This window comes from Coccinella septempunctata, chromosome 6, assembly GCF_907165205.1.
Source record: "Coccinella septempunctata chromosome 6, icCocSept1.1, whole genome shotgun sequence".
In the NCBI taxonomy this organism is placed as follows: domain Eukaryota; kingdom Metazoa; phylum Arthropoda; class Insecta; order Coleoptera; family Coccinellidae; genus Coccinella; species Coccinella septempunctata.
Window position 1 is genome coordinate 20928092 of NC_058194.1, and position 23521 is coordinate 20951612.

A 23521-nucleotide genomic window follows, 5' to 3' on the forward strand; every position below is an offset into this window, starting at 1 on the left:
GCAAATAAAATGAAATAAGAAAAGTCATAAATTAAACGAGAAATGATTGATGTAATGTTTGGTTGATACAAATAAGTAAACACAAATAGAAACTTATCATTCTCACCATGACCATGAGTTTCCCAACGAGTTGGATACTAACTGTGCTTAATTCCGAAATGAATCAATCATGATCATGAACAATACCACCCAAATTAACTTTAAAGTCTAGGATTACGAAACGTCAAAATATGACGGATTATTGTAGAATACGGAAGTTCTACACTGAAGGGGACATAATCAAATTGAAACCATTATAAACAATGGCTTGAATCTAGGGGAGCTGAATCTCGTATAGCAGAACAGCGCCTACCATGATCAATGAAACGAGGGTGTGCATAATGGATTAGGTATACAATTTGCCACAATCAAAATGCATTCTCGTCATCACGATTTCCATAATTCAATAAATCCAAGCCGATCCAAGCTATTTATTATGAATTTTCCTTACGATTTGAATATTGAAAGGAATATTTCAATATTCCACTAGGTTTTTACTCCTTATTACAGAAAAAAAAGGAGCTTGGTAGAAATATTATTTAGATTTTCCGTTTGAAATTGAAAAATGGATAAAATAATAAATTGAAATGAGCATTCACCTAATTTAGTATCAGAATGGAGATGTCTAATTTTAATGATTCATCTATAAAAAAAAATCGCCTTGATAATGATGCCCACATCTATCCTCCGATTACATAATAGAAAACGCTTTATTCTTCCCTCACAACCCAAACAAAAAAACCCTCTTGTTATTTCCTCTGAAAGAAGAATTACTGACGAATCCATCCAGCTATTTGAGGCGTAAGCAAAGGGATTTTCTGAAGAGCTTTCGGTATTTCATGGATGGAGGTGGATGGATGTGCTTCATAGTGAAAGAAAACTCGCTATTTCCGAGGCTTAGCCGTCAGTTATCATGGAAATCAACTTGAAGGTTCAGTTAATCGGATTAATGGATGAAATTTCCTGATTCCTGCTTTCTATTCTATATCCGTGGTATTGATTCAATGGTTTCCATTCTTGGTAAGGTTATTTTTGCTTAGATTATTCACCCATACAATTCATTACATTATTACACTCCCAAGGTTTATTCTTGAGAATTTCATAACTGCAATAAAGGATGCGTATAAACAATATTGCGTGTAATGATACTCATGAGAATGAAATTTGTGGATTATACGACTGATTATTAAGACATATGCGATCAGATTTTAATAGTTTTTTCGGGACATTAAAGAGTGTTCGCCAATCCACACTTTCCAAATGCAATAATACCTATGTATTGCTAGTTTTCAAATTTTCATAATTTCAAAGGTTAGTTTCATATCTTCCAACAATCCAATTCGGAATTCAAAGTATTAAATGTTTATTGAAAATATGACAATTTTTATCTCGGTGTTGCAGACGTGCCCATATATCTGACACTAATCAGGAGGGGCTTCCTTAATCTGACATTTCCAAGATCATAACAAGGCGTTTTGTTAAATATCTTCCTTCCTGTACCTCTAATCGTTTCTCTAGTCATTATGGAAGTTGTATATAATAAAAATCTATACAACTCTTGTCTGAAGAAATTTTACATACTCTTTACCATTTTAGAGTAAGAGGGCGATAAGGACGTGGAGCTTAGCCACATATGCGAAAGGCCAAGGTCAATGTGGAATCCCACTCTAATGTACATTCATTTCCGTATATCTCAAAAACGTTCAAACGTAGAAAAAATTGCCTCGGACAAAATTTGTAGAACATTTTATGCTCTTCAACTTTCATAATAAATGCAAAAACAATTTGATGCCTAGGAGAGGAGATAATTTAAAAAAAATTATTTTGTGACCTTTATGGCCAATTTTCATTGTTTCGGCTTGCCGAAACTGTCAGATTTTGTTTTTTCCGTTATTCTTGAATCATAAGCTTCAAAATAATGAAAAAAGCCACCGCGCTCGAGAATGTACACGTGACGTATTTTTTTTTAATTTGGCGCCCTCCCACACATTTTCGTGACACTTAAATTGTCGGATTAAGGGAATATATACTTTTCAACATATAACTAACCACATTATATCTCAATCTGACATGCTCGAGTATGTACGATGACCTTTTTTTTTACTATTCTGACAGGCTGTCCTAAACAATTCCCCTATATAGATACAGGTCTATTTTTTGGTAGAGGTACTCTACAGGGTCCAAGGTACTTCCCCTTATATTAATCTGACACTCTCGAGTAAATACCGAATTTACCTCTTGGACTCCCCAACTAGTTAGTAGTCGTAGGAATGACTGTTCAGCATTACTGGGGGCCATAGATATAACCCCAAAAAATGAACGGGTCTCTTGGGTTTAGTCTATGCTAAGGATCTAAGAGTCCTATGGTGAGTTAATACAGAGTTACTAAGAAATAATACCAAATATGTACCTAAGAAAGAGACCAATTTCATAGGCAGATGGCAAACACGGGCACAACTGCCAATTATTATATTAATTATTGTATTAATTTTCAGTAACTCTGCATATACCCTCCATAAGAGGCCTTAATTCTTAGGAGGGCTGCATGATAGCATACATATCCATATCCTATCTATCCATTGTTTCAGTTACTGAAAATAGAAAAACCATCTGATTTCGTTTCTATGATCTATCTGTAGATATATTTTGGAATGGTTTTCTTTATCTCAGTAAGCGAAACGATGGATAGATAGGTTTATTTAAAACGGCTGTTAGTGGTTTCGGAAACTATCTTGGATTTGAGGATAGATATTGTTTGAGTACCTATAACAACTTTTAAGTGTGCATTTACAATAGCCAGAGACCGATAACTACATAATTATAGATTCGCTTTCGTTTTGTGGCAATGTCCTCTCATCATTCTCGAAAATAAAAAGGAGAGACGACTATTCACACAAGAGAAATACCGTCACAACCGAGCCGCGAACAGGAGGAAAAAACGAGCAATTCTTCACACAGGAAAAACATCGCATATTGACGGATGACAGATTGCATGATGTATTGGATGTCCATAAGCGGGAATTGCACACAGCTGCAAAGCAGACAAGACAGACGCCACGTGAAATTATCTCGTCGCACCGTTTGACCTCTAGCCCGATAGCGAGTTGGTTCCTCGATCGTGGAGTGCAGCGTCCCACGCCCGCCCGTTTGAATCGGGTTACAAAAAAGGCACTGATCAACGTAATAACCACTGTTTAAGGGGCTTTTATCTTCGCGTTGGTTTTTTTTCTGTGAGGCACGGTCGTGAACACTCCTCCCACGCGATTTTGGGGGTGAGATAGCGATCGATTCAGAGTATTGTGTTGGTGCCCACGTGTACTGGGTATATCTCCAGGAGTTGACGCGATCTACACACAACTGTTTGTACTCATATATATGGAATTGCCTGGTATTCCGAAGGAACATTTTTCCATTGAAATAATTCACTCCTGTACAAGGTGGGCAAAATTCGTTGTCTACTGAGGGGATCTCAAGAACTTTAGCAGCTACCAGCTACAAGAAAACGAGGATAACATCTACTCTAGCTCTTTTTTTCTGAGTAAACTAAATCTGAAAACAGAACCGTCCTGTCATTTCTAGATTTGGAGTTATGAACAAAAATGTCATTTTCAATAATGTTGAAGCTGAAGAAGAACTATTTAATTAAATCATGTATGAATTTCTCATAAAACAGTGCCTGAAGAATGTCATAATGAATTTCGAGTACGAGTTATAACAATCTAATTATTTTTCATTATTGAAAATGACAATTTCTCAATTCTTGTTCATATCTAAAAATGATAAGCCGATTATGTTTTCAGATTTGGATTAGTCAGGAAAAAAGATATCGAGAATGTGTCATCCGTTTTCTGCTAGTTCTTAGAGTTCTCGATTCTCGAGATCCCCTCAGTAGACAACGAATTTTGCCCACCCTGTATATCCCAGATTAGCATGGACGCTCGTATATCATATATGATTATATGGGGAGTCCGGGAGAATTAAACACCTTTTTACTATGAAGCCACTTAAGTTGTATCTGTAAATGGTAGCAATTCATTTTATTGCTTGAAGATATCATTCCCAAATAGGTAACGATAGGTAATAGTAGAGGGATGATGAGATGAACATTTTGAGTAGAGCATTTCTTTTTTTAGGAACCGAAAATTGGCCCATGGGAGAGTTGTACAGGGGGCGAGAGAGACTTGACCATAAGTTTGTTAATCAGGAAAAACATTGAAAGAAAACAATTTCCAATGACTCACGATTGTCTCTGTCAAAGTTTTCATCATCAGATGTATCAGCCTATGAAATACATTTTTTCTACTTCAGTCACTCTCACTTATTTCCGGGATATTTTCTACCTTTGTATATTTTTTATATTTATTTCTATTATTCAATTTTCTTTTTTGAAGTACCTACTATTACTATTATCTAAGCTTAGTGCAGTAAACTTGGACCACTGATTATGTCTCCCGACCAAAGCATGGGTCAAGTCTCTCGCCCTTCCTTTTAGTCTATTCAACAGATGTTTTCTTGAAACTTTTACAATTATTATAAAAAAGGTTCATCGTTTGTGAAACAATATTGATCAATGAAAGCAATAAAACTAAATAACACCTATTAAACTTTTCAGACAGTGTAACAAACAAAAATTATTCAATTCCTCACTTCCTAACAACAAAATCACGTTCAACCCTCTCACTCCCAAACTGTTCTGATGGCGGCCAAACTGCATAGATGTATAATACTAACTCTGGTATAATAGGTCCATGCCAAAATGGAGCCGCCACTAGTGGTGCCTTGTTACGAGTATGTCTCAAGCTATTTACGATACCGGTAGCGCGAAATTTAAATTGAAATAATTGAGGTGGTCCAAGTCTCCTACCTGACCAAGTCCCTCGGAATCGTTCTGTACTGCTCCACAAAGGGAAATTGTGAGACTGTTTCAAAAGTTTTTTTTCTACCAAATTATCAAATATGAGGAAGTTCAATTTTTGGGAGTGACTACAACCTATTCCACGCGTTATGAACACAAGGTAGTTTTGGAGGGTAAGTAAGAAGTTACTGTTATTATGTAATATTTTTGTCATTTCGAATTACTTGCTTATTCGAATGAATTATTTCAAAATTTGTTTCATAGACTTCCAAATTGACACCGAAAAGTCTAACGTAATAACCCTCACTTACCCTGGAAAACTACCCTGTATTCGTAAGGAGTAAGTGGTTGCCTACATAAAATCAATTACTCCTAAAATTTAATTCCGCCATAGGTTTTCAATTCATCGCTTCAAATGGAGGTACCGTTAGTACCGTATATTCGGGTGACTTGGGATGATTTTGAAATCAACTTGTCATATTTCAAAAACGGTGACCTATTTTCATGTGAGAAAAAGGTTCAAATATGCTACTTAAATGATTCAGACTATTGATTAGGATATAGGTATACCATGCTTCAGAATTCGGATATAAATTTAAAAAAAATTAAATATACTTGTCCCAAGTCACCGAGCGAGTTGGGAGGCTTGGGACACAAGTTGAAATCTATTGATTTCTCAACTCTCAAATGAAATAGGTGACTTGGGACGGTGTATACTTTTGAAAAATTAGAATTTGTGATTATATAGTTGAAATTCGTTAAGGAAATTAAATGATAAATCCCTATTACAGCGAAAGTAAATATATTGCAACTCAAATGTAAAAAAACCTAATCAAAACAAGGTAACTTTGATTTCTTTCATTCTTTGGTGTTTTATTTGTGGAAATAACGTAAAAAATAATATCCTGCGAAAAATTGGCATATTTCCTGCTGCCCATGCGCCGCTTGTATCTACTCGGCATTGTCCCAAGACACACTATGAAACAACAAAATAAATGGATGAGATCCGTGTTGCCGTTTGATTTGTAAACAACCTTGTTTCATGACATATCTTATTAGATATGTGGGATATTTCCCACGTATCCAGAAAAAAATTACACATGCACAAAGTGAAACACATGTACAGGACACTAGAAAGTATAAGGGCCATAAAAAAATGCGCTTTTACTCTCCTGAATTCGTTAATTCTTCTGTCAATTCAAACGCTCTAGTCACGGCAAACTCAACAGGAATTAATTGTTAAACCTACCAAAAAGAAACTACACAATCTTATAAGTTTGTCACTTCACTCATAAATGGTATAAAACAAAGAAATCTGCAAGGGGGGTAATTGTCCCAAGTTACAGGACTGTTCCAAGTCCCCCGAATCTACCGGTACCTTCCTTATTACAGTTTGAAAAAAAAATACACAAACAGGTACTGTTCTTTGTAGAAGTAGGTACTATATCAGCTCTAGAAATTAATGAGCACATTTCTGTTGTCCTTGTACTCCTTGCAGATTTCTGTTCCAAAAAATTTAATATTGCCTTTTCCCTGGGCTCGCTTTCTTCGGAAATTCGTCCCAGATTTATGGCTCTCTCAGTCACACCGAAGAAAAAATGTGCTTATATTTCATTCCGAGCAAATCTCATTTAAGTGTCTGCCCGAATGCCTCTTTTATTACAGAACGACATGCACCTTCGAACGTGAATCCCGGGCATTATTAAACACCCCCGATGTAGTACAAGAGGAGTGTAGATAAAAGGGGCGAATCTGAATCCCTCCTAGGCACGTACCGTAGGGCTCTCATCAAATTTTACGATTATAAAACCGTCTCGGATATCTGATGAGAAAAGATGAGAACGGTATACTCGTAATGAACGAGGGGAGATAAAACTCTGGTAAATGATTACTTCATGCGTGGTCGCTGATTTCGTTCTGCAGTTGTGTGGCCGTAACAGATAATGAGAAGCACTTTCTGATAATGAACATTTAGCGGAACGCAGCTTTCCTGGCACGAGAGTTCATAGGGTCACTTGTTGATACGGAATTTTCAGGGAATGTGTTAATTCTTTGCTGTGGAACGTGAAGGGTTAGATGGGTCAACTGCGATATTATCTATACTGAATAAAACGTTTTTCGGATGCAAAATATGTGGGAAGAAGAAAAAATTAATGTGTACCTAACATGAAACATGACGTGTTCCTGAAACTTTTTTGTCTGAAGCACAAGGAATAACGAATAATGTAAATGGGGAATTATCCTCAGTTTGTGGTATTATATAGCGAATGCAAGTTTAAACTTAATGTTTCATTCATGACTTCTCCAAATAACTCATTAGAAGTGTCAGTGTGAAGTTTGAGGTCAAAAAAGTAAGCCAGAGTTACGCAATAGATTGAAAGAAAGATGTCCATCAAAATTGTGAAAATCGAAAAATTGGAGCCATCATCAAGTACCTGTATTTAAAAGGGTTAAGAGGTAAGCAGATTCACGAAGATGAGCCAGTTTCTGTGTCAGTCCCCGAAAATACCGATGCAGTTCATGGCATGATTTTATCAGACCGTCGAATTGGGCTAAAATGGATATCTGAAGTACTGAATATTTCTTACGAACGTGTTCATCATATTCATAGTTCACGTCAATTTGGACATGAGAAAAATTGCTGCAAAATGAATTGAATGTTGACCAAAAGCGTGCAAGGGTAGAAGCATTGCGTTCGATCTGTGCTCGATTTGAAAACGATGTTGACTTCTTAAACCGAATTGCCACTATGGGTGAGAACTGGGTACATTTCCACGATCCAGAAACAAAGCAATAATCGATGGAATGGCGACACTCTGGTTCTCCAAGACCTAAGAAGTGTCCAAAAATCTGCTGGAAAAGTTCTTGCTTCAGTTTTTTGGGATTGCCATGGAGTAATCATGATTGATTTTTTGGATAAGGGTAGAACAATAACCGGAGATTACTATTCGACATTACTGACCACTCTACGAGAAAAAATTAAAGAGAAATGACCCGGAAAGCTATCCAAAGGTGTTTTGTTTTTGCAGGACAACGCCCATGCACACAAATCTCATGTTGCCATGCAAAAATTCGTGATTTAGGGTTTGAGTTACTAGAACAGTCCCTTTATTCACCAGATTTGGCTCCATCCGACTATCATCTCTTTCCTCAACTGAAAAAAAGTTAAAAAGGTCGTAAATTTTCTTCCAACGAGGAGGTTATAAAAGCTGTGGAGGTCTGGTTTGCAGATCAAGAAGAAACATATATTTTGAAAGGTCTAGAGACGTTGCAGGTTCGCTGTAGTAGGCTAAGAATTTTTCAATATACCTCGTAGCTTCGTTTCTCGTGCAAAAAATGGCAACATTTTCCCTTAAGCTGACTTATCTTCATAGAAAGTGGTCTTGAGACTGAGAGGATTGTCTCCTGCATCAGATGGAACGACTGTGGTCACTTACAACTGTCAAAGAGTGAGGTTATGTCAGCTGTTGTCGTTGATTTTCAAGAGGCCAACTTTGTTCATCTAATCAATGTTACCAATCTGTTTTCCTTTATTATTCTTTATCATCATGTTTGGGGTCGAATGTAGGTGTAGTGATTGGAGATAAATAAGAAAAATATTGAGAATAGATAAGAATGTGACCAAATAAACAGCTACTGTGACAAAACCGAGGACAAAACAATGCTTATTCACAATAATATATTCATTTATAATTTTTCAAAGTAATTTCCCATACAGTTAATACATTTTTGCATCTGTTGATAGTTTCGTCAATCTTCCCAGTGTTACAGTAGAAGCATGAGCCGTAATTATAAAGAAAAATGGAGACTGTTTCTATGTGTCGGCCTCGGTTTAGGCTTTTTCCACGAATAACTTTGGTTTACTTATCACCAACCCCGTCACCAACTCATTCTTAAAGAGGCAGAGTAACCTTAGTTCCATTTTTGGCGTGAAGACGTGCCAAGTGAGAATGAACTTTAATTTTGCTAGTTTGAAAGTTGAAGAGAAATAAACTGACAAAATCTGAAAATTAAAACTATAGTAGAAACTAATTTAGTCCAGTCATATAATAATGCATCCGCCACCCATATCAGTAGGTATGAGAACCCTTATCTCTGCCATATTTATCTGCCGATACGCTGATACGTTTTGAACGACAAGAGGTTCATATCCAAGTTTATAGCCTTCCTATCTATTTCTAAAGCGTAAGCGATAATTCCTATTTTAGACGCGAAAATGTCTGTAGGAGGATTTGGAAAATTGGTAACAAACCGTTATAAGTACTTTCCAGCTTGCAGAAAAGAAAAAATTTTCAAAAAATCACAGTGATCTTGGGCTAAAGTGGGATTCAAGGTAGAAAAACAGATAAATCCTAAGACGAAAATATTGTTACATTCCTGTTACTCACCCATTCGGTATATGCGCTGGCATAGTCTGTAACCTCCTGGCGTATAACACCGATCCTCCTTCAGACATATAACCATCTGTCACCTCGCGTGGGGAATTCCTCAACACCTCACCATCCGACATGTAACCATTAGCCAATCCAATCTCGCAGTAGTCACCCATCCCTTCAGGTTGCATCATCTGATATGTAGGTCTGTGTCTTGAAGGCAGGGTGAGGGTACTGCAGTATCCACGAAACAAAGGCCTCATAGGTTCGATGCTCACCGAAGATTCTTCTTCTGCCGGTGCGGCATCTTTGGCACTGATACCATTCTGTTCGACCGGATGATTTCCCAGTTTGTTCTGGTTTTCCGATTCCTTTGGGGAGTTTTGATTCGACCGTATATTTTGTTGTTTGGTTGTTGGAGACATTGCTTGCTGATTAGGAACTTGATTTTTCTGATGATTTGGCTGGTTCTGTTGTTCTGATTTCTGTTGTTGTTGTTGTGGTGGTGGTGGCACTTGTTGCTGTTGCATTGGTCGATGATTGAGTTGTGTTTCTGATATTAACTTGGACGGTTCTTTTTTAGTGTACACTAGATTAGAATTTTCGGAACTACTCTCGCTAGACGGTTTGTAAATAATACTGCTGTTACTACTATTTGGACCTGTTGTGGAAGTGCTGTGACTGCTTTCTGATAATGGTTGGTCCCTTTCGTTCTTCATAGGTGATATCATGGCGATTACTGGTTTGTTTGTTGATGATATGTTGACCTGAAGATAAAAACACAGATAAATCTCAAATATAGAGTTGCTAACACTAACAATGCATTGTGTTCATAAAATTCACCGTGGAAGTATTGAAATGTAGACTATTGTAGAATGATTATTTATCGAGCACAATAAGTTCTGACCTGCTCAAAATGTTTAACTACATGCGTTACAAGTGTCTTGATGGTGGAAGCATTGTATGTGGGCAGGCAAATTTGAATATAGGGACTTAATATCTACTTTATTATTTTGTCAGAAATAAAAAAAATTAAACTGAAGTACTGAAAAAGTGGCAACAAGGGAATAGGTACTTTGTTACTTATTAAACAAATATTGCCTTAACTTTGTTTTCATTTTATTAACTTTGACTCGAACTTTGATGACATTATAGAAGGCATTCAGAAATTCTTCTGAATATGGACAAAACTCGAGACAAAAAGATTATGCATGCCTTGGAGTTGGTCAGAAATCGTTAGTGAGTAAATAAAAATGTTTACTCCTTACGAATAATCCAAGAAAAGAAGTAGTTTCGAGTGGTCAAGTAGGCTGACGCCCTGACACTGTTTACGACACAAATGAATAGCTGAATAACTTAACTGGGACTACGAATTAGTTCAGTCGTTTCAAAAATTGGCTCTACACTTATTAATGCCCCATGGCTTATTATGGTGTTTTCAGAGAGGTAAGACATTAGTCCATTCAGATTATATCGCTTTGATTTTAATACAAAAAGCCTGTTTTCTACACTGTTGAATATTTTAGATTATGCAATGAGCATTGGAGGGGGCTTTTTGGTTTCTGCTTCAATTAGAAGGAAACTGCAATTGAAATGCATCGAATGCTTGTGGAACTTTGTGATAAGTCATGTAGGGAACGTTTTCAAGGATTCAAGAATGGTGATTTCAGCGTTGAAGACCAGCCTTTCTCTGTACAGCCAGCAATTTTCAATTAAAAAACTCGAATGAAACTTGATTTTTGTACAAAATTTTGTCGGCTCTCTCTAGCAGTTTTTGATGAAAGGTATATACATATTTCGGGTAAAGTTTGTTGGAGTTATTTGGTGTTCAATCGAGTGTTCAATGTCATTGTTGTAATTTAAACTGCCTTCAGATGTTTCTGAACAAATCCTCACCTGTGAGCTTTCTCTCGACATCCCAGTAGTAGGTGATTTAACTACAGATTGGACACTTTTTTCCTCCCGCGTTATTTTGCTGGTACCCTTGATAGCAGCCGTGGGCTTAGGAATACTGGTACTATGCGGGATCTGTGTATTCTGCACTGGCAAATTACTATTCGCCTTATTCGACACATCCAATTTACTAGAGGACACTTTCACTTTAGGTTCCGTCAACTTGGAAGCCGAAAGGCTAGCCACCTTGTTGGCGTGCTTCTCCACCTCCGTCTTGGTCGTTTTGGAAACTACCACTTCTTTTTTGTTCGCGTTAGGGCTATTCTTCGACGACGAGGAGGCTTTCGCGGGCCTTGCAGCCTTGATTCGCGACGCATTCCGCACAGGCTTCACATCGGCACTGGGCTCCAAGCTAACACTGCTGTCACTTCTTTCACTTCTCGCAGACGACACACCACTGGAACTGCTAGTCCGTTTGCCATTGCTCACCGGTGCAGCCTTATCGTTCGATTTGAACAACTTGAGCTTATCTAGCATCGAGTTCTTCTGTTGCTGCGGATTTTGCTGATAAGGGCTCGCTATCTGGGTAGCGGGTGGTCCCCTGGGAATCATCGACAGGGCCGGACTGGTGGCCCTGGAGGACCCCGCCATGGGACGTACCTTGTCCGGCGGACATCTTCGGGAGGGCAGAGCGGAGCCGGGAAGAGGGATGCTGCTACCTCCTTTATGCGGTATCGCCGACGATCTGAAACGAAACAGGATAAATAAACACAAGGAAAACTTTCAATACCATGCATTCATCGGTTTGTTGTTTTAACGGTTGTATTTAATACGAGCTATTTAGAGAAATCTCGCTGAAGGGCGACTAGTTCGACTTTTCATCCGTCAGCGCAGTAAAATGGGCTATAAAATGAAATGCCTTATCTCCAACGGATCTCGGGAAACATTTATTACCCAGTGTTCCAGATTAGATCCAAGTTCACTCCTTAATTTTCATGCATTCACTTTATGCCCACATGCTTAATAAGAAATGGCTTAATTAGAGTCAACGGTATTCAGGAATAAATGTCAGTTGCACACGAACAGATATTCGAATTAACCGTTTTGTATTGAAATTACTGGCTGTTTATATTTCGCTTAATCAACATAATGAAATCGTGTTCAGTTCATGGACGCAACCGGAAGTTTTTTTGTGAATTTATGTGCGAGTGTATATGGGTGCTGAATTTGCAATGAGATGAATTATATTAAAATATTTGTTTTATACAACTTTATCTCTACTCAATTATCTATGTACTCTAGGAAATATAAATGCTGTATATGGGTAATTTAAAAGGTTGTACCGAAAAAGTTACACTCTATCGGTTGAATAATATTATTTTTATTCCTTTTCTCTTAAACCTAATTCAAAGCTGATTGTTTCAGAAAGCGATACTCATTTCGAAGTTTAGCACCGTGACTTGTCATACTGGTATTCTACTCGAGAATGAATCACATTTTTTTGAGCTTTTCTTAGAAGAATTTGAAGGAGAAAATATAACCCACATCGGTATATTCTATATTTTTTCGGACAGAATTTTGGCACAAAAACTTGACTCGATACAATTTTCCCCTAAAAATTATAAGCTTTTTTTTCATTTATAGGGAATAATATTTTGATGATTTTCATATTAAGTTCCAGATAAAGAACAGAGAACAAAGAATAGTCGGAGATTCTTGAGCGAAAACGAATCAATTTCCATAAAAGATGGTGAAACAACAACAATCTCAATTAAAACAAAAAAACCTATTAGTATCAAATAAATTATTGTGAAAATTGAAAAAAAAACTGTTATTCCACCAAATCTTAGCTCAAATCTAACGATTAAAGTATCCGATCATGAAACCAGTACCTCAGTCAGTGAGGTGCAGAGTGCAGACAGGTTAATCTTATGGACTTTTAGTTATTTCGAAAAATGAGAAAGAATATTAAGAACTGCAGTTTTTCACATAACCGTCTTCAGTTAGCGATAAAAGGCGCTCTGAAAGTTCCGAAAAAAATCATCCTGTATGGTATTACCATAAGCCTATCACCAATAGGAAAATCAGAAATCTACAAATCTTCTTCAAATTTGAAGAGTTCGAAAGAAGAATAGCAGTAGTTCTTTTACATTTATAATAGATTTCTCCTATACCAGAACGATTAGAAGCAATACATTGAGAAATATAAAAAGTTTCTGCACAATAATAATTCTTCCATGTGCCGATTGCACTCGATATGTACGAGTTGAAATAGGGTAGAATATTAGGGGAGGTTCTTCAAAGGGGAGTCTGTTAGTCTAACTAACAATGAGCAAACAATGTATGCGTTCGCGCTAATGCAAACATTTCGTTTAGATATCCATTTATAATATTTTGTATTCGAAAATAAATCTAAGCATTCACTATGTTCGATCATCTATGGGGACTTCATATTCAATTGCACTGAATCATTCCCAATGTGTTTTCTTTGATTTACTTTGATCAGAATAGTGAACTCTCAAAAAAGTTCATTTTAATGAACAAAAACAAAGAAATAATGTTTGGTAGGCTCCTTCTTCAAGCTTGTCCTAATGAAACAAATGGTCCTTCGACTCCCTTATGTCATGCTTATCTAAGTTGCCGAAAGCATGCCGGTCAAAATCCAAACAAAACAAACAGAAACATGTGCACGAACCTTCGTGTTTCTGGGGATGTGGGCAAGCTTGTCGCTTTGCGAACGTTGCTACCAGAATGTGTGTTCCCCATGGCGAAGTTGACGGAAAAGGAAACGACGCACCATGAGAAGAACGCGCGCCACAGAACTTTATAACACAGCCTGATTTTCGATGCCGCTTGTGTCACGTGCCCAACAGCCACCCCAACAATGTGCAAGAAAACGAGAATGCATCTGGTGTACTCATCACGTGCAACTGCCAAAGCGTGTGCTGTAAGTGAGGATCTATTCCAAAACTATCGGATTTATTGGGCAAATAGGCCAAAGTACAACCGAATTGTTATGATATAGAGACAGATCAACATGTGGCGATTCATGTATGTATAATCGTAAACCAATGGTTGATAATGCTCGGATTTGTCATATCTTGCATACTTTTCATTGAGTTGTTCAATGAATAGTATGCAAGATGTTAAATTTGAATGTATGCCGCAAAAGAGTTGTTCGGGAAGACTAGAATCACATGTCTAAGGGACCTTTCTAGGTCACACAATTGGTTGAGAAGAGTTATATCTGGTTTATTCTCTTTTCGAAGAGTTAAAGTGTGTGCTCAGCAGGAAGAACATCAAATGGGGGTGTTTTCTACCTTCTGCCAGTTCAGTAAAAGAAAGAAAGACTGCTGACAGAAGTATTGAGAATTGTAGGCCGTACCTACAGTAGTCAGCCTGATCGTGGTAGTAGTAGTACCTGAACATTTCATCGTCTTAGTGCACTGAGGCATAGCTGACTTGAGATCTCAGCTTTTCGAAGGATGTGGATAGAATCAGATGAACAAGAGTCTGCTACTTTTCTTCAATGTTCTAGTGAGTGTAGAATGTAGTAATGTTGATCATTCGTAACGGCTGAACAGCCATCCAGTCGTACTACTCTGCTTTGAATTGGCTCCAAAAGTTGAAGATAATGGTTTGAATATTTCCTCCAAAAACGAGGCCATTGTATAAAGAGTACTACAGTCTTTAAGACCCCAAAAAAGTGACGTGAGGTTAGGAGCTTATTTTTATTCATAACCAAACACTAGACCATCCAGATACTGAACTCACTCAATCATGTTTTGAGCTCCAAAAAAGCACGACCAAAAAGAAATTCAGTTGTCCCGAAATAAAATATAGGATTCAATGGCTTGAGCAAACTAATTCTTGGTACTTTCTGATATTTCTATCCAAATACTCACATAGCTAAGCGTTTTCCAATAGCTCAGACATACTGATTAAAATCCTAGCAAACGTACGTCTGGCATTTATGTTAATAACGACGGAACTTGTGCATTCTTAAATTTTAAACCTATACCGGGATTTTTTAAAAGTGAACTTTTTCCACGGAAGAACTCATCGAAATAAATCATTTCACAAAAATCGACCATAATTATAAAACATTCAAGATGGTAAAGCAATCCTCCCTCAAAGTGAAATGCGATTTCGTGAATCTATATCCCCAAGATATTCTAGTTCCTCTATCTATAAGCATTATCTTTTCTGAACCACAATATATATTATTTTCTTCTGCTTCGTAATTTCCTTCAATTGTTCATCAAAGCTAATTTCAACTGTGGAAATTATATTCATAATCAAATTGAAAGTGAATAAATTTATTCTATTCAGTTATTCACTGGGAAAAATGCCTGGTATATTATTTTCCACCGATGAAATAAACAAACAACTTGCAACGTTGATTTTCATCAGTCTGAATACAATATTAGATTTTAGATATAAGTGCGTTAAATAGATATAATTACCATAATATTTCATGAAGCTTGATAAGAATAAAGCACACGGAAGTAACGATCGGTTTCGTTAACTGACCTAACTTCAACTTCACTGGATTAAAAATAACTGATTAACATTAATATCACAACATTTCCTTAATTGACCTACAGATAGTGGAAAATTGTCATTAGTGATACGTATTGATTTCCTGCATCGGATTGAAATATGATATGATGGTCAGAGTGATAATAATAGAACTGATACAGTATTAACCTGGCTCCTTGTTGGATTGAATATTCCTTCAAATATCGAATTGATGTGACCGATTCTTGATGAAAATCCATAATTGAATTACAAACTGAATCCCATTATTTTCAAAAGGATGATACACTACACGTGTATCGCTATCAACAATAGTATTTTCAAGTGGTTGAAGGTATATTTGTTACCGTTATACTGTTAAATAACTAATCCTATTAGTACAAATCATCAATGTTTCCGATAGAACGCTGATAATCTGGAATAAATGGAAAAAATAAAATTTTCTCATAATTTATTCTACATTTTTATCTCGATGATCGTTTAAAGTTTATAGCAAACAGTCTTCAATGATTTACAACACGATTCAGCTACTGATTCGCCTGCTGACCAAATGAAATTAAAAATTTCGACCTCAATTTCACACATTTCATAGATAATCTTAACATACCCCCTTCTCTTGAACTCAGACAACGTAATCAGTTTTTTTCGCAAATATCTTTTCACAAGTTAAAAAGAGGAAAGAGCCAGAAGTTGTTTGTTTTGTGACTCAAATTGGTACAATCAAAGGGATGTTGCTTTTCGGATAGGAATTATGCCTTATGCCAGGAGGGTTACCGAGAGACAGACACTTTTTTGTGATTTTCAATTCATTCAAAGAAAAGAGAATTAATTTCTTGAAAAGTTCAAGTAAGTATTGAAATTAGGCTTGGGCTGACTTATATATCAAATTATTTGAATCACCTGATTGTGTTAGATTAAAATCATAATATAAATAAAACTTTGAATCTCTTATTCTCTTATATAAATCAATATAGCGACATACTCTTGAAGAAATAACACTATATAGCGTGTTTGCTAATGGTGGTGTGTTATATATTTTTTATATTAGTCTCCAATCATTATAGCTTTCTTGCCCCTTTGATTTCGTTGTTTCATTCCATTTGTGTAATTCTGTTGTGTTATTTAATTTTGTTTCATCCAATGTTGCGCTTTTTCTTCTGTTGTTAAGTGTTTTTGTGTTTTCTCAATGATTTTCTCGTTTTCAGCTTCACTTGTTTGATATGCTCCTAATGATGAGCTGTATCAGCTCGAAACATGTTTAGTACTAATTAAATCATCAGTATGTAAGAACTGCCCAGATATCAGGACATTCAATTGTAATCTTAAGAAATACTTGAAGCTACAATTCTTTTTCTTTAAATGTGCTGTACAACCATTTCTCTTCAAGTTACAGCGTGTTGAAAATCATCAATATTCGTTGTTTTTTTGTGTTTCACTAGTGTTAAATTGGGATTCATAATTATTCCATTCCCGAGTGTCACGTTCAGATCATGAATTTTAACCAGAATAAAAAATGAAAGTAAATAAGCCAAGGGCGTCGCCAGCCGTTGGGCTAAGGGAGCAGTGGGCAAAACAACCTTCCGTTGGGCTGATAGGACAAAACGTGAGCGCCTTGTAATTTTCGGGATTTATGAAAAATTTTTAAAAGAGCCAAACCTCAAGGGGGGCAGCTGACCATGAATGCCCTCCTGGGGACGTCCCTGGAATAAGCTGAATTATGAACCTATATGTGCTGAATTTGCACCATTTTCACATTTTCAAACGCGAAGCCATCTGGTGTGATCGCGCGTTACAGTTCCCTGCGGCCAGATGCATCACATTCGGGGCCCCCTTCTGTCATAACAGCACTCCCGCGACCCCGACCCTGAGAGCCAATTTGCATCAGAATGGACCGTTTCACGGGCGTACGGCCGCCCGTCCAACCGGCAGTTTATTGAACGAAGGTGATTGCAGCCGTTTTATCTGCAAAGTTTAGATCTGGAAATCCGAAATACGGCGAAACTTTGGGGAACGCATCCGGGCTAAACGATATTCTGTTCACAATCTGAAACCGATATATTCACGTTGTCCCATAAAGAATGCGCGATTTATTTCGGAATAATTCAAATTCGACGGCGGTTAAAAACAAAAAGAAGTGGAGTTTGCTGGTCGTGGGCGAGCAAGAGAGGTGTGAGACGTGGGAAAGTTTATGCTGAAATTATACAGTACTAGAGTCCTTCGAAAGTAATAAATATCCAACTCGATAAAGAAACTCGATTAGGAGAACCAGATAAGACATTTCTGCGTGAGAGGAAAAATTTTATGTTCCTTGTTGAAAGATGAAATGTACCCAAGTGTCCATATTACAAAAAAGCTATATGGAGCAGAAATAATCGTGTGTTCCTTCTTGCAATCCTGCCACATGCAAATATGTCACAATAAGGGCGCAAATAGAGAACAGCTATCAGACATCTCGATTAGGAGAACCAGATAAGATATTTCTGCGTAAGAGGAAAAATTTTGTGTTCCTTGTTGAAAGATAAAATGCACCCAAGTGTCCATATTACAAAACAGCTATATGGAGCAGAAATAATTGTGTGTTCCTTTCTGCAATCCTGCCATATGCATATATGTCACAATAAGGGCGCAAATAGAGAACTATGTAGCAGATATGTAGATGATACATATTGAGGTAAAAATTAACGAATTTCATCATGATGATCACACTGAGGCGGGAAAACATTATGTAAGTAAAAAGAAATGATTCTTCGATTCTATTTTCCAGTTTTTAGGTTACCGGACTCCAACGATTAAATAAATAACTTTGTAAATGAAGGATTTAATTTGTTTTTCATTAGTGATATGGTCGTCAAGTATCTTTCATTCAGCTGTTCCAAAAAAGAGTAGATAATGAATACCTAAGGCTAGGTTTAGTTTAAATTTTGGCCCTTCCTCTTCCTTGCATTCATAGTGATGTCCATTCCAAGGCCAGATAAATATTTTACGATATCGATAGTAAATATTGAATTGAAGTGGCCGATACTTGATGAAAATCCATAATTGAACTTCTGATTTGTGGATCAGAAACATTATCAGAATAATGTCAATTATTGATGGTAATTAAAGCACCAGTGTGCTTTCATTTTTTTTTGACGAAGATGTTTCTTTGAAGCACCGTCTCTGATCAGATCATCTCCAAAGACAGTTAGTACCAACACATCCCAACTTCAACCGAAACTCCTACATAGTCTAGGGCCGACTGATTTGGTATATATTTCATTTTCGAGGTTCCCCCTACACAAACGCTTCATTGTGGATATTCCGATATGTGATATCTGAAGAAAAAGGATAGCCAAGCCAGCCGTCTGCAGTTATTTTTTATTAGGTGTAAACGACGTGGGTTTTAAGCCGTTCGAGACATTTTGAACTCTTTATTGACGAAGAAATGAATTGAAATTCTAAATTTAATCGAACTCGCACTACTTCCAAAGCGATGTAGTTAGTTTTCTGAGAAGCTTAGCTCGATGGAATCGATAAGTCGTGACTCCAACAATCATTCAAATCGTTGTCGTGAGATAGATTTTTCGAAGTCTGGTTTTATCAGATGTTGTTCGAAATGTTTGACAATGAATATTAGCTACATAGGAATATTTATTGGTGCATGCTGTTTCAACTTGAAAACGCTACCCTATTTATAACTAGACCTACAAATGGGTTTTCTAGATCTTTCGTATCATTAATTTTTGTCGAAGGTAGCCCTTTAAGTTTTAATAATGATTGTAGGTTTGGCTTTCCCTTCAATTTCAGTTACTCTAAACAAAATTTGTTAAATACCTAAAAACTTTCCAACCATTTTCTTCGAACCTTTGAGTGTTCGTGTAATATAAGCATCATCTGAACTGAAATAAAATCCTAACAAACATTTAATGAATAAGGGTAATCGAATACGCCATTCATCAAAGTTACGATTTACCCGCTTGGTAATCAGAAATTTAATGTTATCGTAGTAAACATTGAATTTATGTTCCTAATAATGTTCCTAACATCCTTTGCATTTATTGTACTTGTACGTGCAGTAAACTTGATGGTTTGCTACGAACGGTATAAAAAGTGTTTAAAATTTTAGTTGACAGTGTTAACTTTTCATGATTTTATAACGACTGATGTTGTGAAATTTGTTCTTTATGACGTATAAACCATTTATTGCTTTTCTATTGATTCGTCCTACTTGAGTGAAGATTTTCTCCAAAGTAGCTTTTCATGAGCCTTTAATTAGTTTCTTTATTGTAATAGAAATCGAACGATTCATAACATTAAAATTGTGTGTCGAAATGGCAATAAGGAATATTTATTAAGTAGGTATCTGATAGATCAATAACGAAGGTTCATAACACCGTAGATTGAATTATGTACATGATTTTGATTGAAATTTCAAATTCATTTCATTTATTGGTTGGAATATCAGAAAAATGTTGCTGTTGTTCTTTCAGGTGAACAATTTTTCTGAGACCTTATTATCATAAATTATCTTTAACTTTAACGACCTTTATATTTTTCCACAGAAATAGTTTTTCAAGGCATATTTGGTCCTTTCGTCATATTTCGATTCTCAGTGTACTTATATCCCAATAGTTATAACTCAAGAAGGTCCCATCTAAGTTTAACCCCGGGATTCATAAACCTTGATCGGGGAATCAACGCTTGATTGATGCATTGACGTCAATTTGTTTTCAATCGATAGTTCAGTTATGATCATTCAGAATATCATTCTAGTATCAAAGTATAATGCTCATACGTACATTTAATTATTCTCAATTGCTACTTCTCCAATTTATTCAGAAATTTCGATTTCGTTTTAGTTTGTCAAATCGTTGATCGGACAATCAAAGTTTTATGAAATAAACCCGCTGTAAGAGTATTATTATTTGTTTAGTCTACAGCTACATAATTTAACGATCTATTGAGTTTTTCAAAGGGAACCCATATTCAAGAAACACATCACAGACCACCTGTTCGTTTAGATAAACATAATCTGTAAAAGTTTTTATCAAGTATGTCAAGGAGATTTATTATAGTGAAGTCCAAGGAAGAATTTGTGCTCTCGATCATTCTGATTTTCGACAAACATAAAATACATAAGAAAATTCAAAATATTCGAATAATTTATTAAAACATAGAGATGGGTAGGTATCCCTGAACGAATCGAAATCAATAAGGTGTTAATTTCTAATCAAACTTAATTGGATTAAAAACTTCATCCCTCCTTTTCGGCGACCTAAGTATCTTAGGGCTTCGACCAATAAATGCAGCATTGTGTCCATATTTTCTCCAAATTATCTCGAACTGTCGACAGTTGACGAAAGAAATATAAGACGAGATTGTAATTACACAGATGACAAATATGATACGGATTTCACACTTTGAGTTGTTGAAACATACAGAGCTCATATACCTTCTCTTCAGGACGCGTTGAATCCCTTCATTAAAATCTTTGTAATTACTTTGTCTCTAGAAAGAAATGATGTGTAACACACGAGTCACACTTTCTATTTCTATTTATGTCCTTGTAGAGTTTTGCCATGACAGTTTTATAACCCTGCTCAATTTACCACCTTTCTCATTGCCGTTTGTTAGTTAAAGTAGACCACACAGCTTTGGACAAAGGTTCCTCGAAATAAACTGTCGATGAAAAAGCGAAACTAATCAACTTAACATCGTAGAAACCATGTGAACTTATTATTTTTGATCAAGACTAAGACTGCCTTGATTTCATCCCAAACATTAAGGGAGTTTATACTCAGATTCCATACACAAAGGATAAAAAGTTATGCTATGTTTTCGAACTCGTTAAAATCCAAATTTTTGCTAATAAGTGGAAAACAAAGGATCCCAGGAGGTTAAGGTTCTCACAATTCATCGTATCTTGGAAAAGACAAAAGTGTGTTTTGTTCTAGGTCTTCTATAGTTTCGTTAGATCTTCTCCCTCGAAATCGAATTTGGGTCAGTGGACATCCTGTATATATTATTTCTCCTTGATAACTTGAAACTGATAAATTCGGAATTTGAAGAACAAAAATGATCTTATAAATGAAGAATATATAGAGAAATTCAATAATTCTTTATCTGAAAGTATAAAAAAACACACACCCATGTTCTCGCGACATCCATTCATTCACGAACTTCCTCCATATATCATTAGAATGATCAAATATAAAAGAAAAATGTACAGGGAATATCGAAAAAGTGGAGACCCTATTTTCAAAAAAAATCTGAATGATTACAACAGAAACATTCACAAAATGATACAACAATATAAGGAACATAACTGGATAACTGTTTGTAATAAGATCAACGATTCCAAAGGTAAAATATTTTTCCAAGAAGTTAACAAACTGTCCAGATACAAACAGTCACGCCAAATTCCCACATTAGAAGATAATGTGAAAGAATATCAGACTGATAAGGAAAAATGTGAATTATTTGCAAATCATTATCAAAATAGTTTCAAACTGAATGAAGATGCCAACTTTGATAAGAATCATTTTGACAGGGTGAATGCATGGTATGATAATCATTTTAACAAGACCGGAAACACAAATAATGAGATAATTGAAATTAATGAGGAAGATTACTATGAAATTCTTCATAAATCTAAAAACACCACACCTGGAGCAGACAACATCCCATGGTCTATTGTCAAAGTCCTGAATGAGAGCATCCACAAGAAACTGATAGAAATATAATTATATATATATAATATATATAAAATAGGTACCATAATAAACATACATAAACCAAATACAGATAGTAGAAGAGTCGAAAATTACCGACCTATCACCCTGCTTCCAGTTCTAGGGAAATTTTATGAAAAATTAATAAAGAAATTGCTGGATCTACATATGTACAGATATATACCAAATTTTCAGTTCGGATTCACGGAAAAAAACTCAACAAACCACCCACTGTCAATTCTTATATCTAATGTTCAGAATGCGACGTTAGGAAAAGATAAGTCTGCTGCGTTATGCTTGGATATCACAAAAGCTTTTGACAGTATGTGGCACAGAGGACTTTTATATAAGCTGAATGAAACTAATTGCCCATACTACCTAATTAAGCTATGTCAGCAATTTCTAGAAAACAGAAAACTAACAGTTAAAGTAAATAATGCTGTTTCTAATCACTTCAGTCCAGAGCAGGGCACGGCTCAAGGATCTCCGCTATCAACATCAATATATAAATTTTACTGTTATGATATGTCCATCAACCCATCTAGGAAACAATATGTACTACAATTTGCTGACGACACAACACTGATAGTACATGAAAAATCATTGCAAAGTTGCATACAAAGCCTGCAAGAACAAGTAAATACCGTCACACTATGGTTCCACAAATGGAGGTTGAAACCAAATCCAACTAAGTCTCAGTTTATCATCTTTGATCACATAATCAACCCAAATTCACCAACTATTAATATCAATGGACATAACATAAGACCTTCGCCGACTATAAAATATTTGGGTGTTCAAATAGACAATAGATACAATTTTAATGCCCACACAAAGATGATAAAGAAAAAGACTATCTCCAGAGCCACATATTTTGCTAAATTGACATATAAGAAGCAAGGAATCAACATCTACAATGCAGCAAAAATATATAAGACCATTTGTAGGCCATTGATTGAATATGCTCACCCAATATACGCAAACTGCAAATCCAGAGCAATAAAAAATCTGCAAGTAGCAGAGACAACAGCCCTAAGAAAGATAACACGAATGCGACACCCAAACAATGTTCTCCATAATCCACCGAATCAACTCTTAAACGAAAAGACAGG

The 23521-nt window shown here is 36.1% G+C and overlaps 1 protein-coding gene across 5 annotated transcripts in view; it reads right to left on the reverse strand.

Annotated features, from left to right (window-relative positions):
* Positions 1-23521, reverse strand: part of LOC123315842 (protein sickie) — a 224497-nt gene that overhangs the window by 49523 nt on the left and 151453 nt on the right. For 3 of the 5 annotated variants that reach the window (XM_044901723.1, XM_044901724.1, XM_044901726.1), the window contains 2 exons: positions 11164-11905; positions 9283-10034 (listed from right to left, as the gene is read on the reverse strand). In XM_044901723.1, coding sequence (XP_044757658.1) covers positions 9283-10034; positions 11164-11905 — 1494 coding nt within the window. Of the gene's footprint in view, positions 1-9282; positions 10035-11163; positions 11906-12114; positions 12219-13855; positions 14053-23521 lie in introns of those variants that run through there. The other 2 variants (XM_044901725.1, XM_044901727.1) reach the window with 2 other exon arrangements.